At 39.9% G+C, this 15,832-nt stretch overlaps 1 protein-coding gene across 2 annotated transcripts in view; it reads right to left on the bottom strand.

The window, feature by feature from the left end:
- rbpjl (recombination signal binding protein for immunoglobulin kappa J region-like) overlaps positions 1-15,832 on the bottom strand; it is a 28,898-nt gene extending 13,066 nt beyond the window's left edge. Inside the window, exons 1-6 of one of the 2 annotated variants that reach the window (XM_059329457.1) lie at positions 15,597-15,832; positions 15,136-15,219; positions 9,589-9,736; positions 2,427-2,561; positions 1,452-1,522; positions 1,233-1,348 (exon numbers count right to left, since the gene is read on the bottom strand). In XM_059329457.1, coding sequence (XP_059185440.1) covers positions 1,233-1,348; positions 1,452-1,522; positions 2,427-2,561; positions 9,589-9,736; positions 15,136-15,172 — 507 coding nt within the window. In that variant the 5' untranslated portion in view covers positions 15,173-15,219; positions 15,597-15,832. The remainder of the gene's footprint in view (positions 1-1,232; positions 1,349-1,451; positions 1,523-2,426; positions 2,562-9,588; positions 9,737-15,135; positions 15,220-15,596) is intronic. The other variant, XM_059329459.1, reaches the window with a different exon arrangement.

Below are 15,832 nucleotides of genomic sequence, written 5' to 3'. Positions count from 1 at the left end.
TCAACACCAATCAAAGATTAAATCATAACTTCCACCAAGGAACATGTGTTTTTAGCTGTTTGTTTGTTTGTCAGCAGGATCACAGATAAAATACAGGTCTGGTTTCATCAAACTCAGTGGAAGGATGAAGCAGAGGTCGGCTCATTCCGATGGATGATAAATTATCCTTGAAATAATTGTGATAAACAATATTATTGTCTTTTTTTAACCCTCTAGAGTCGCTGATCACGATGATCAGATCACATCAACAACGTCAAAAACCTTCATCAGCATGTTTCTGCCGTCAGCTTCCCTCTAAAGTTCTGTCTTCAAACTTCATGAGGCCGGTTTGTGTGTTTAATGATGATAGAACAAGTAAAACTGGAGATAAGGTCAAATATATTTAGTATAAAATATAGATCTAGATGTTCTCCTCATTTTACCTCTGAGACGTTAGATTTGTAACAAACATTTGAAATTCTTCACTGAGCAGGAAATGTTCTGAAAGTAAAAAAACTCAAAATCAGATTTTATGTTTTTTCTGTTCAAAATGTTGATCCAATAAGTCAAAGTGAAACAATACTGATCAGGTCATATACTGTAGGTGAGTTTATGCTGAAAAAAACGATACCAACATTTTTTAAGTGTTATATATAGGCCAACAACTCCACACTGGAGCTGTGAGTGTGTGTGTGAAGCCTCGGCCCCTCCCTTCACTAATATTACCCAACAGACAGCAGACGAGAGCGCCACAGAGAATGACAGATATCTAAAAGTCTCAGCAGTGTTTTTTCTGTTAATTTAACTTTAGGCGCTGCGAAAAAACACTTTTCATTTTTCATTTAGAATGTTCAGAAGAAAAACTGCACTTTATTCTGCATCGTGTCAGCTAAAATGTTGGGGACGTTCTTAAGTAATGTGACACTTTTGAAAACACACCATACACAGATATAGAGGTCTGCAAATATTAATGTAAAGGTTATAGCCATATAATGTACGATAAGTTGTGACAGGTCAGGATCTGGATAGATATGGATCCAGCAGATTCCTCCTGATGTCAGGAGAGGAATGTCGGGGCTAACTGAGCCTGACAGAGGCCAGTTTAAACTTCAGGAAAATTGCTGTCATTAAAGGAATCTGACAGACGGACGGAGACAGGTCTGCACACACACACACACACACACACACACACACACACACACACACACACACACACACACACACACACACACACACACACACAGTCTTCTCACCCTGGAGTTGGGTTGCTCATCGAACACCAGTTTGAAGGAGTCGGCCTGACACTGACTGGAGCTGTCCAGACACATGTAACCATACAGCCGGTACACAGAGTCTCCGTAACCAGCTGCTGGAGGGAGGAGAGGAGAGAGAAATGAAGGAGGGATGAAGGAGGAGAAAGAGGAAGGTGTGAGTCAACGTTTTCTTCTAGATGTATTTGTTTGTTTGGTTACCTTTCAGATGGTCCTGCATGACTCTCCATCCATGTCCACTGATGTAAACACACGGAGGAGGGCAGAAGAACCTGCAGGTGATAAGACATGAGACGTAAACATAAGCTGTTTATTGTTGAAATGTTTAGATTAACTTTAAAGATCAGACATAAAAGCCTCTTAATACTGTATATCTGTGCTCCTCCAGTGGGGGAGTATAACAAAGTACATTTGCTAAAGTTCTCTACTTTGTTACAAATGTACAAACTTGAGTATTTTCATTGCAAACATCAGTTTTACTTGCTATCCACCACATCTGAGAGGAACACATTGTGCACAGCCTCAGTTTTTCATCTTATTCCTGTCCAGTAAAAAGCAGTGACCTTTCCCATCCCCCAGTTTCTACATCCTCACCTCCTCTCCTCACATCTTAGAGCCACCAATAATATAATAAGAGTAATGTGCTTATTCATTTGACTCATTATTACCAATTTTTCAGGCAAAGTGACAAAACTTCCTCTCTATCTGAACAAATATCTGTTAAAATAACAACTGTAATTTAACTTTGTGTTTCTTTGTGTGTTTACTACAACCTTTATTTCCCCTGCTGTGTTTTTAACTGTAGACTTCAATTGTGTACACAAGTATACTTGATGTACAACTGTCTCAAAAAAGGTGAGAAAAAATTTTGTGGGTGCAGAAGACACTTCTATAGAAAATAGAAGGATTATGGACTAAAGACAAGACTTTTTAGAGATATGTGGTTCTCACAGGACAGCCACGCACACACATGATAATCTAATAGAATATTTAAACTTCCCAACAGGATATAAAGGAGTACAAATGAGCACAACCTTGAAATGTATGTTGCTGGTAAAACTTTTTTACTGAAATAAGGTTTATTATAAGGTGATATTATAGTCTGAATACTTCTTCCCTCATGTAAGGACTGAATGTGCCGCTGAGCTGTGTGAGTTTGTTGGATGTGTATGAAACCTTTTCTCGTTGCCGTAGGACTTTTGAGCAACCTTGGCGTGCAGGATGGTGACGCTCTGGTCTGCGTGAGCTTCTCTACCCGGATCCCTTGCTGATCCCAGTAACTGACAGCCTGGGAAGCCGAGATCCAGCCTCCTGATGGGACGAGAGAGCCGCCAGCCACAAACAACAGCAGATTTATTGTGTTTGTGTGTACGGTTGCAGTCGAGTAACTGATAGTAGCAAAATTTCAATAAATAACAAGATAAATAAGGAGATAAAAGCATAAAGAAAATCAAAATAATGTTGGAAAAGATAGTATTGCAGAGTTTGATTGTATTTTTGGTGTGATAAAGAATATTGTATATATTTTCCATAAGTTCAAAAGTTTTGTGGGAAAAATTCATTATGTGGATAAAAACTTTTCTATGTGTAATATGCACCGATATGACTGCAGAAGTTACTTTATTAAAGAATATTTAACATTATTTATAACGGTGCCATTCTTACACAAAATAGCAACAAATTTTAATTCCTTCTGTATATTTTCATTTTAACTTTGTTTAATTTCGAGAAATCATCGAGGGCAAGCCATCATTTTAATGATGCCGAGGGTAAAGTAACAACAAATCAAAACAAACAGTTACAGTCAAGACAGAATAGTTTGTAATCATGGTTTTAAATGCACCTGTTGGTACGATTGTGTGTGCAGCAGAACAATTAATTATATTTCCAATAATTCACTTTTATAGAGACAAAGTGAAGAGCAGCCTGACATGTTACAACCTCAACAAAATAAACTTAAATGACAGAAAGAAATATGGAGTTCTAACATTTGTGGAAATGTGGTTAAAATCGAATTAATTATTGCCTCAGTTTGAGCAATTACTCTGATCTTGTTTGTTGGCAATTAGACTGAAACAGAAACATGTTGTGCAAACTCATCTGTGTGATTAGATTTCAGTGGAGGTTCAGGTGAACAGCAGGACGGTGAGTGAAGGAGCAGAAACCTGAGCGCAGCCAGCGGCCCCGTGCTGCTACGCTAACAATAGCAGCTGTCACATTAACAACGACGTCATGAGGAGCCACAACCCCGGGGCCCGGAGCAGGAATGCTCCTCATAATGAAGACTGTTGACACGAGAGAGGTGGAGGAGGAGGAGGAGGAGGAGGAGGAGAGAGGACAGAGGAGGAAGAGGAGGAAGAGGATGAGGAGAGGGGAGAAGTGGAGGAGGAGGAGGAGGAAGAAGTGGAGGAAGAAGAGGAGAGAGTAGGGAGAGAAGGTAGAGGGGGAGGAGGAAGGAGAGGAGAAGGAAGAAGTGGAGGAGGAAGAGGAGGAGGAGGAAGAAGAGGAGGAGGAGAAGAGAGGAAGAAGAATAGGAGAAGGAGGGAGAGGAAGAGAAGGAAGCAATGGAGGAGGAAGAGAAGGAGGAGGAAGGAGAGGAGGAGGGAGAGGAAGAGGAGGAAGAAGAGGAGGAGAAGGAAGAAGTGGAGGAGGAAGAGGAGAGAGGAGGGAGAGGAGGAAGGAGATGAGGAGGAGGAGGAGAGAGGAGGAAGTGAAGGAGGAAGAGGAGAGAGGAGGAGAGAAGGAGGAGGAGGATGAAGCATCCATCCTATGATATTCATTTGCAAAGAACCACATAAAATCGAAGCCCTCTGCAGGATGTTGGACCAATGGCCCATGAATAAATAATAATAAATAAAAACTGAAACAGTCGTGCAAGAAAAAGGAAATGACTGCATGACGAAACCAAACTGTAGCAGAATAATGTTTGCTACTTGTTCAATAAGTGTTGGTGAGTTCAGTCTGCAGCGTGAGGGAGAGAAACACAGAGCGACTCTTTAAAGCAGCGGGGGGCTTTTCTTTAACGAGGACAAGCCAATAACACCACAGTCACACAGTCACAGCACACAGAGAACATTCACAGCACAACTGGGTCAGAACTGAACAACATGGCTCCACGTTCTCCTCTGACCGTAAAATCACAACAACAACAAAGACGAAGCTTCAGAATCAAGTGAACAGAATTTAACTGAAGTCTTGTTTTTCATGAATAAGACTTATTTCATTGAGGTTTGGATCAATAGGCTTCAAGGGATAGTTTGAATTTATTTGTGTGGTTGTATGAGTTATTTTCTCTGATAAATTATTCGTTTTGAAATTGGAATGAAATGGAATCTATATAAAAACACTTTTCCGAGTTCCCTGTGTCAGGAATATTGGCAAAAGAAATTGAAGATTGAAGTTTTATCATGTTTCCAGCCTCTCCTGTCCTCTCCTCTCTGCTCTGTGTAAACAGCCTCTCCTGTCCTCTCCTCTCTGCTCTGTGTAAACAGCCTCTCCTGTCCTCTCCTCTCTGCTCTGTGTAAACAGCCTCTCCTGTCCTCTCCTCTCTGCTCTATGTAAACAGCCTCTCCTGTCCTCTCCTCTCTGCTCTGTGTAAACAGATTTTCAGTGAATATTTGTCCCGTGGCCGTTCATCTCAACAGAATCATCATGTCTTCACAGTGTCTCTGAGGAGCAGATTTAACTTTTTTAACAGGATCTGGACTTTATTTTTTAATTACATGTAGAATAAAGAGATTCTGAAAGAAATATCAACATTTTAAGACAAGTTTTGGTTACTTTTTATAACGGAAACTTTTTGTAACCGATGATCTGTTCAAGGTCTAACACGATAATGCCTGTTTTTGCAGTTTTTTTCTTTAATAGTGGATTTTTGGGCGCTTTTTAAAAATGAAAACATACTTTTCGAACCTGCCGGTGGGGTTCAGAGAGTTTAACTATTGGATTATATTTTTTAAGTGGTCAGTCATCCTTTCTTATGAACAGCTGAGACTTCTGAGGATGTCCCTTTTATAACCAGTTAATCTGTTTACCTGTGGAATTTTCCAAACAGGTGTTTTTTTTATGTGTTTGCCAACTTTCCCAGTCTTTTGTTGCCTCTGTCACAACTTTTTTTGAAATGTGTTGCAGGCATCAGATTCAGAATAAGGATATATTTACAAAAATCATGAAGCTGATGAGGTAAAACATTCAATATATTGTCTTTGTATAGTTTTCAGTTTAGAATATGTCAAAAAGGGAATTAGAAAATTCTGTTTTAGTTACATTTTACACAATGTCCCTATTTTTTGTAATTTGGGTTGTGTTTCCAAACTGAAGCTGGTAAATAGAGTTTTTTCTGGCTCCTGCTTCACACAATGCTTCATGTATCGAGAGGAGAGTCTGCATACTGAATGTTCTGTTCATATCTGAGGGGGATCCCACTGACCCAGTACACCACAGTTCAGGGATCACACTTGACTGGCTCTGTGTGTGTGTGTGTGTGTGTGTGTGTGTGTGCTCAGTCACCAGGGTGCCAGCAGTCGTCTAAATTAGACCTTCCCCTCTTTAAAGGTCAAAGGTCAGTGTGTCAGGAGCTCAGGCCCTCTGGCATTTCACACCGTGAACACAGAATGGGAGAAAAAAAAGAAAGAAGAAGAAGCAGAAGAGGGGGAGGAGAAGAACGCACTTTCACCTCCAGAAAAGTACGTCTTCAGGTCCGGGGTTGTTCTGTTGTAACGACTACAATCATCATTAGGTTTGTTAGTGAGCAACAGGTGTCGCTTTAACAAAGTCGTTTAGAGGAAACTTCAACCTGAGAGCAGGAGGAAGAATTCAGATCCCTTACTGAAGTATTAATAACACTGTAAAAACACTCCACTACAAGTCCTGCACTCAAAAACTCACTCAGGTAAAAGTATTAATCAGCAAAATATACTTAAAGTATTAATATTGCAATAAAATGTTCCCTGTCAGCGTTTTATTATTACATGTTTCTGGATTAATATTCCTGCTGCATTTTCCTGCTGTAGATGTTTCAGGTTCATTTTACCTCCTTTATATCCTGTGGGGTAGTTTCATCATATTCTATCAGATCATCATTATATTTGTAGCGTGGCTGTATTGTGAGAACCACGTATCTCTAAAGAGTCCGAAAAAACAGCTGCTTTCAGCTTTGTGACAAGGACTTTTCCAGCTGATCCAAGAAGGTTTTTAAACAGTTAATTTAGCTGAGAAAGAAGGAGAATTTACTCAAAATACTAATAATGTATAATGGAAACACTCCATTTACTACTATACTTTACAAAAATAATTCACAAGTATGTTGAATTTTTACCTAAACATACAATATGTCATTTATTTTTACGCTGGGCGTCAAAACAATAAAAACAGTCGGATCATTTTCTCTCACTAAGGATTTCCTCAATGTTCTATAATCAAGAGTCTCTCTCTGTTCTATAATCTCCGTCTCTCAAAACAAACTGACCCTTTGATTAAAATTGGGAACAAATTATGAATATTTAGCAGTTTCACCTAAAAAAATCATGTATCTCTGATGGTCCTGGAGGAGCTGCGAGTCAAGCTGCTGCTCATGTTCAGCGTGTTTCTAACTTAAAATCAAGAACTCCTTCATTTGGTTAAAAACCACGAGATCTAAAAAGTGTATTAAAAAGTGTCTAAAAAATGATAAAAAGTCAATTTATGAAGCTACTGGCAGACAAACACAACGCTAAGATATTCATAAAAAGGATATGAAGCCAAGTGACCAAATTAAATGCACAATTATACTTATATTATATCATACATTTGGATGAAATAGGTACACTATCAACAAAATACATCACATAGGCCATTGGTGAAAAATTCCACCACTGAAAAAGACACAAAGTCACCATGTGATCCAACCTGATCTCTCTAGAATAATAACACAACTTTAAAGCTGCTCTTTGTGCATTTTCCCCCACTTTTTTCAGACATATGAAACATCGTTCAGTTCTTCTGTTGAACTTGTTCAGATGAAGGTGTTTGTTACATTCATGTTCACCTAACAGCTGCAAGTTCAAGTTATCAAGGAAAAGTTTCTCTTCTCTCACATTAATATCCTGGTTCTGATCCTGCAAAATAAACACCCTGAGACCTGGATGAGCCCTTTATCAGGTTTTGAGAAACCTGCTTCTCCAGCAGAAACTGGGACGCAGTGGACTTTAAATCATTATCTGACATGTTAACGATACAAATCATCAACTGAAGCAGGTGTTAGAGAAGAAGAATGATGGTGAGTTATAATAATGATTAACACTGGGACATAAAGGAGAAGTCTGACTCCAGACATGCAGATCATTGTTTCTATTAGATCTCAAACTGCCAGAATCAAACAAAACATGTTCAATCTCAACTGGAAACTTGATGAAAAGCAACCAGTTTTATCAGAGGAAAGTGTTTCTGCAGCTTTGCATTGAATGTAAAATGAGGAAGCTCTAGATTACTACACTTTATATATATTAACAATATTAAACAGAAACTGGTACAATCTATTCTTCCATCCATCCATCCATTCTCGTCCGCTTATCCGGGGCCGGGTCGCGGGGGCAGCAGGCTAATCAGGGCATTCCAGACGTCCCTCTCCCCAGCCACAACGTCCAGCTCTTCCTGGGGGACCCCGAGGCGTTCCCAGGCCAGGAGAGAGATATAATCCCTCCACCGTGTTCTGGGTCTTCCCCGGGGCCTCCTACCAGTTGGACGTGCCCGGAACACCTCTAACGGGAGGCGCCCGGGAGGCATCCTTACCAGATGCCCAAACCACCTCAGCTGACTCCTTTCGACGCGAAGGAGCAGCGACTCTACTCCAAGCTCCCTCCGGATGTCTGAGCTCCTCACCCTATCTCTAAGGCTGAGCCCAGCCACCCTACGGAGGAAGCTCATTTCAGCCGCTTGTATCCGCGATCTTGCTCTTTCGGTCACTACCCAAAGTTCGTGACCATAGGTGAGTATGGTCTATTAATCTATTCTTGATCGTATTAAAGAGATACTAATGTCAATACATGCACCTGAAATAGTCAACATCAATTAATAAATCAAATAAATATAAATTTAGTCAAGAGAGTCACAAAGGAAAGACAAATTGGGAAAAATTAATTGTGACAAATACTTTAAATGTTGCTAAGCACACAAATAAACCAGGAGTGTATCTATGTTTGAATGAACCCAATTTCCTTCAAGTGTGATGATTTTAGTCAGTGTAAATTGAGCTATAAAATGAGCTGCTGTGACCTCTAGGATAATCACAGCCTCATGAAACTTTACAACCACAAACTAGAGACCTAGAGCATTCAGAGGATGGATGGCTGAAACACTAGATTCACAATAACAGCAGGCAACACAACACAAGTGCTCGTCCAATAATCTGCAGAACTTTTCAGAAATCTCCAACATGTCAAAAGTTTTTGAAACCAAAGCACAGCATGGATTTTCCCTGTTAATTCAAGGGTCTTGGTGTCTGAATGTGATACTTTGGAGGGAATTTTGACCAATTTTATCCATTCTTGAGTGGTTAAAAAATTGTCAAATTTAGCACCATCTGTATGGTATCAACCCAATCATTGCGGCATAAACTTGTGATAAATAATCAAGCATAGAAATGTCTGCAGTATGATTTTAATGTCTATTTTACCTCTGTTTGTATGATTATGTAACAGAGTGGTTTATTTATTAGACTTAAGGTTAAGAGAACTTGTGGAACAAAGCAAATTTGAAGCTTGCTCACTTCTCTAAATGCAGCTGCTTCTGGAGGGATTAAAGTGAAAATTGGACATTTATATATTTATTTTAAATGTAAGTTTAATATTGATTTTACTGGAGACTACAAGAAATCAAAGTTTTTTCAGATACTTTGGCTGATCTTACTGAAAAAGGTCAGTCAAGCATTAAAATGACATTTCAACACACATATTTGAGGATGTTTAACGACTTCAAGATTGAGGCAATTAAAGTGACTCGTCGGTGATACCACCCTGTCTCGTGCGCCACGCTGCGCTCCGTGCGCCACCGCACCTCTCCAAACCTCTCCAGACCTCTCAGACCCAGATTCTCACTCCCCGTTGTTCGGATTTCAGAGGGCAGGGGGGTGGGGTCTCTGCCTCCACAAATACTTCTCCTCCTGCCGTTTTAATACCTCCACACCATCCCTACACCGCCTCATTCCACCAGTGAACGTCGGAGCTCCTCATTCCTCACGACACGGTGAAGAAGTTTGGGATAAACTACAGCAGAGAGACCTCACCTCTCTAACTCGGGACAGTGTGTGTGTGTTACGGGACTTTTTTGTCGCGGAGGTTGAAGCTGGTTCGCCCGGTCTTACCTGTCCCATCCGCCGGTCCTCGGTGCGTCGTGTCCCGCCAGCAGCGTCCCCAGGTGAGTCAGCGGGCTGACCGGATCCGGGGACAGAGGAGGGGGGTACAACAGAGCCGGGTCCGCCTGGGAGAACCCGGGCTGGGTGCACGATGTTTCTGTCACATTATAATAGACGAAAAGGGTTTGATTAAGAAGTGAAGCTCAATTTAATTAACACGAACGAGCAGCAGAAGCAGAATGAGATGTCTGCAGAGTGACTTTCTGCTGCAGCTTCTTCTGATCAGTGCAGCAGGATACCAGCAGAGCAAATCAATCCGCTACTGATTCGATTCAACATTAATCAGTCACTTCTCAAACCAAATATGAAACAATAATTTCTTTTCGCTTCTAAAGTGTGAAATTTGCTGTTTTCTTAATGATCTTCTTAAATTAATGAACGTAACTTCTTCGGATTCGCACGTCACCTTTCAGAAATTGTGATCAGCATCTCCTCTGTTCTCTGACTCTTTATAGACAATTAACTCATTACTGGAGGAAATCATCTCTAACTGCAGCTTTTAGGTCAGAGCAGAAGCTTTCAAACCAAACTTTAAAAGTGTATCCGTGACAAAATTGAAGTATTAATAATATATATTTGATGTAGAGCTCTGGTGAACAGGTTTGAGTTGTTGTAAAAGTATTTATGTTGCGTCTCTGATGAGTCTTGGTTTAATGTTATAGAACAAAAGGTTTTGGTTTCAATAAAGGAAAGATACAATAATACATTTTAGTCATCTGATTCTAATAAGAATCAAATGAGAGAAATCAGAGGAGCTGGCAGGTTTAAAAATAGATCTGATAGAGAGAGAGAGAGAGAGAGAGAGAGAGAGAGAGAGAGAGAGAGAGGTAATGCTGTGGGTTCACACTGGTTGCCTGGAGGTGATGCTCTGTGCATTCAGACCAGTGAGCAGACAGACAGGCAGGCAGGCAGGCAGGCAGGCAGACATGCAAGCAGGCTGCTGGACAGTGAGACTGATTGACATATAGTCAGACAAGAACTGAGAGCAGACCAGGTTTCACAAACATATTTTCGACATATTTTGCTCTGCGGTGTTGATTCTTCATTTAACTGTGACATTTGTCTGGTACAAGTTTAATAAAAACAAAGAAAAATAATTTAATAATAACTTATCTTCAGCTTAAAAAATGAGCAACCAAACACCAGTATAACGCCAAACTAGAGTAAATTATTTTTCCAAATTTAGTGCAAAATTAGAAACCATTTTCCAGAAAATTGGGGAAACAAAAAAGTTTTTCTTACTATTATGAGGTTCTGCACCCAGGCTGTTTTTGGCACCATCTAAGCCGAATGAATGTAAAATCTAGAGAGCATCAAACTTAACGTATTGACTTTTTCCAGATCTGGTTATAGGTTGCAGTTTATCCCCAGTGGACGTCTTTAAAAAAAGTTTGTCTTCAAGTTTTTAAAGTGATGTTTATTATGTGCTTGAGATTTTCCAGATGTTTGTACACACATGTAATAATAATTGTGGTCCAAAAAAATGTGAAATTGTATATTTTTAATAGGAAAAGGTAATTACATCTTCCTTAAAACAAATTCTTCAGTTGTTGCTCCGAAATCTTTGAACAATAAGATGACATAAGGATATGAGACAGTTAACAGAGCTCCTGTCAGACTTCAAACAGTGGAAAACATGTTTGTTTTATGTTTTCAGCTCATCGGTGGAAGTTTAAAGCCTCATTTATGCTCCCATAACATGTAAAATTAGTTATGTCCATTTCAAACAAGGCCTCACTTACTTCCATGCATCCTTTATGTTGTCATGGATGTTAGGTAATATATAATATATCCACTAGAGGGCAGCACATAGTTACACGATTCTGACAACAATAAACATGGCGACATGGAGATCGTAATAATGTGACTCTGGAGGCAAAAGCAGAGACAGCGTTGAAGACAGTGAACATTTAATGTGTTACAATGTGGGTGGAGAATTTGTTTCACTAATTTCGCAAACATGTGTAATGCTTTTTATAACTTTCAAAATGTCTTTGTCATGTCATATGTGAATGTGTTGCTTGAGCTGTTAGCTACGCTGCCCTCATGATTTCAGTTTTGGTACTGCTCCGTTTTTACACCAAGACATCTCAGCTGAGCTACAGGTCTGCACAGATTTTATGCTACAGAAAGGTTTTTTTTGTGCTTCAGTGAAATTTTCCAGTAAAATGGCTTCATATCTTTTTTACAGAAACTTTTTTTATAAAGGGAGTTCAGCCAAGTGTTAATTTAACCAGAATTAATTTCCAAATAGTCCAATTTAAAAGTCAAAACCCAACATTTGTTCTCGTGTGCCATGTTTCTGTGTTATCTTACATCAACTCTGCAACTTGTGGACAGTTGATTCAGAAAAACTTTTTTTTTCTATTATTCCAAAAACCACATGAATGCAGCATAATTTACAGCTGTCAAATGGGACATTTTTACACAATGACGTCCAGTGGAGCTCAGATCAAACTGGCCAATTAAACTCAACAGCACTGATCAAATATCTAGATTCTGTTATTTCTCTTCTCAAGTGTTTTCAGAAAAACATTTAGTGACTGTTCAGCTAAAATTTGAGAACATTTGAGACCAGGCGGCCATGTTTTTCCTGCTTAAAAATTGTCAGAGTAACGCCCAAACCTGCATGTGTCACTCACGATGAGTCACACGATTCAATGCTCTGATTGGCTGGGGTCACGTTTTGTTGTTCTGATTGGTTGATTGGTTGCCGGTCGTTGCCTGTTAATAACACCTTGGAAATAAAAAGTGAACTCCAGAGGTTCCATAGTAATATGATAATAATAATAATGTTTCTCTTGAGAAATAATTAACGATGCAGCTTCTTTGTTTGGGAATTAAATTTTTAGGAGGCGAGGCTACTCAGTGTGTCTACAGTCAGACAGATAACCAGGCAGTCAAACAGAGAGCGAGTCAGTCAGTCAAACAGGAAGTCAGGCAGTGAGACAGACATTTGGGCAGGTAGACAGTAATACAGTCAGGCAGTGAGACAGGCGGGCGGGCGGGCAGGTAGACAGTAAAACAGTCAGGCAGTGAGACAGGCGGGCGGGCGGGCAGGTAGACAGTAAAACAGTCAGGCAGTGAGTGAAACTGCTAACAGTAGCAGAGTCACATCTGGTTCCAATTTAAAGTTTCTAACAAGAAGTGCTGTGTGTTCATCTCAGTGTGGGCTGCAGCTGTCACTCAAACCACCACCAGCCTGTCTCACAGCACACATACTGTCTCACAGCACACACACTGTCTCACTGCACACCCCCTGTCTTACTGCACTCATCCTGTCTCACTGCAGCCTTGTTTCACACAAATCCTGTCTTACTGCACACATCTTGTCTCACTGCAGCCCTGTCTCACTGCACAAACCTGTCTGACTGCACACTTTCTGTCTCACTGCGCACACCCAGCCATGTCTCTGTTTCCCTGTCTGTCTCTACAACCTGTCTCTCTCTCTCTCTGTGCTGCTCCAGTCTGTGTTAACATCTGGTCTCCATCTTTTCTTCTTCTTCTCTCTCTAATATCTGAACCGCAGTTGATGTTATCATCTCAGTGTGAATCCAGACTGTCAATCAAACTCACAGAGAAACTGCTTCATATATGTAACTCACACTGTCACTCGTTCACCTGCTGCTTTAATATTAAATGTCTGAGGAGGTCGTCTCCATCACTGAACCTCTTATGTCACATGTCAGACGTGATCACAGGAGGTAACAAAATAACAAACACTTTTTCTACCATATGAGGACTATTAAAACAAAAACAAAAAAAAATATTTTTATTTTAATATTTTAAGAGGTCTGAAGGATGAACATGACATAGTGTATCTGAGAAACAAATTACAATTTTTAAAAATAATGCCCACTGAGTGCACTGAGATAGTGATAGCTTATGGTCAATCAGACGATAGCCATGCCCTAGATTATACAGAGCTTTATGGTTTATTTAACTCTACATGGACCGTAACTAAATGATCATCATGCTGTACTGAAGAAGAGCTGAAACTAAAGATTGAGACCATAAACTCATTATGAGAATGTTTACTGAGGTCAGAAATTAAGTCAGACGTAGGCTCATTTACATATAAATGGATTTCTTTCTGCAGCCAGTGAGTCGCTCCCTGCTGGCTGTTAGAAAGAATGCAGGTTTAATGTACTTCTGCATTGGCGTCACTGTTTCCACTTGATAATCACACATACATAGAAAAGCATTTGTGTTCAAGGTGTTTAATGTTGTATAGCATGCAGTCCAAATACAGAACTGGCAGATTAAACAGAAGCTTATTGTCTGCAAACAGAAACTGCGTCAGAGCAACAAGCAGTAAAACACCAACAACGGTGGATAAGACTAATATCTGCTGCGGGAGAAACTGCTGTGCTGAAAATACAGTTGTTCTGCCTCTGACAAACTGAGGAGCAGAAAATTTCCAACAGGACGTCAACAACAAGCTCAAATATCCGTCACCTGTCACTGTTTCTCAACCTCAGGGTCACGCCCCCAGCAGGGGGTCACGGGATGGTTATCAGGGGTCATGGGTCGGACGACTGACAGAATGTAGAAGATAACAGGGTTTCTTAAGTCTTAATCTTTTGGAAAATGCTTACTTTTATCCATTAAGCTTTCAAGGTATGCTTTTTAACACAGTCCTTTAAACGTGCTGATTGTCAACATTATCTGAAGTTAATATCCACACACACAAATCTTTTATCATTTGAGATTAAACAACCCTGTCATCATGTTTGTTTGTTGTTTCCTGTGTTAACACCAGAACACCGGGGCAGAACACCGTTTCAGATGTTATAAAGTGAGTGAATGGCCGTTATCACTGGTCATCATTCTCAGAGGCGTGTATGGATTAGTAAGGGGGCTGCTCCACTAGAACCCTGTGGAGACTATTTAACCCCTAATCATGGTCTTTAGTCTAAACGTAGTTCTGTTTCTTAACGTGACCAAAAGTTTAAAACTTTGATCACTTGTTTCACAACTTTAAATAAAACATCCATATTTTGCAACATATAATACAAATGTTGTACTGTTGTGGATGTTTTTGTAAGATACCATATGAAATGTATGAGGAAACAGACAGAAACTTTCCTGAAAATATACAGGAAAATATTAATTTGCACATTAAAATAGTGCCACCAAAAATGTCACAAATAATAATTTTTGCGTCAAGCTCACGACTTTTCAAAGGGAACAAAACTCCATATAGCAGCCTGTATTCGAACCCTGATTCTCAGTTTGTTCACCTCTTTCTCCAGATTTAAAAATATCAACAAATATTGGATGGATTGTGATAAAATGTGGTTCAGATATTCATGATGTCCTCTGGATGAACTGTAATAGTGTTATTGATTCTCCAGCTTTTGAAAAAAAAAAAAAAAATCCCACATTGGTGTGGGACTAAGTATTCCATACTTAATTTGCCTGAACTGTTCCTAGTTGCTTGACGTCACAAAAAACTGTAATATTGAGACAATGGCAAAATCATGTCCTGCTCACCTTTGTTGGCATCTTCTCTGATGTCAAACGCGTCCATGCTGCTGACACTAAGAGGGGGCGTTCCTCAGGTCCATCGGCACTCTGCTGGTTAAGAGAACTGCAGAGTTAAAGCATGACTGACGTGGACTCAGTTGGACAAACAAATGCAAGGTTGGCAGATATTATTGTGGAGAAATAAAACAATGACTTCAGTGTCCATCAGCAGGTCTGAGAGCTGCAGCTGTTGACTGAACATCAGGTTGGCTTTGTGTTGCAGCTTGATGGTCTGCTGAAATGTTGATATCTGTGTAAACTCGACCAGTGTAAACAAATCTATCTCACTGAAGATGATCATCGTGGCTTTAAATGTCTTACAGAACCAAAAACAGACTGTGACAACATGAAATCATCATTAATGATCTCAGTCTCACAATAACAAAAGAATTAATAACAAATGATGAGTTCCTCTCCCTGTTTTTCACCTGAAATCAAGTCGATGCTTAAGATCCTGTTGTTCTTCTCATTCTGGTTCTCTGTGCTGCAGGTTCAGGTTCTGTCCGTCCGGATGTTCCAGGTGTTGCAACAATTATCTCAGTTCCACCGTCCTGACTGCAGTGAAAGTTATTTTAGTTAAAAAGTGACAAATGTCCATCAGTCAGCGTGTTTCCACCCCAATGTACAGTCGATCTACAGTAAGAGAGGCTTCAGTGAAAAACGT

The sequence above is a fragment of the Centropristis striata genome, chromosome 3 (assembly GCF_030273125.1).
Source record: "Centropristis striata isolate RG_2023a ecotype Rhode Island chromosome 3, C.striata_1.0, whole genome shotgun sequence".
Classification (NCBI taxonomy): Eukaryota; Metazoa; Chordata; class Actinopteri; order Perciformes; family Serranidae; genus Centropristis; species Centropristis striata.
The sequence above is the reverse complement of the archived record's forward strand: the minus strand, read 5'-3'. Positions and strand labels throughout refer to the sequence as shown.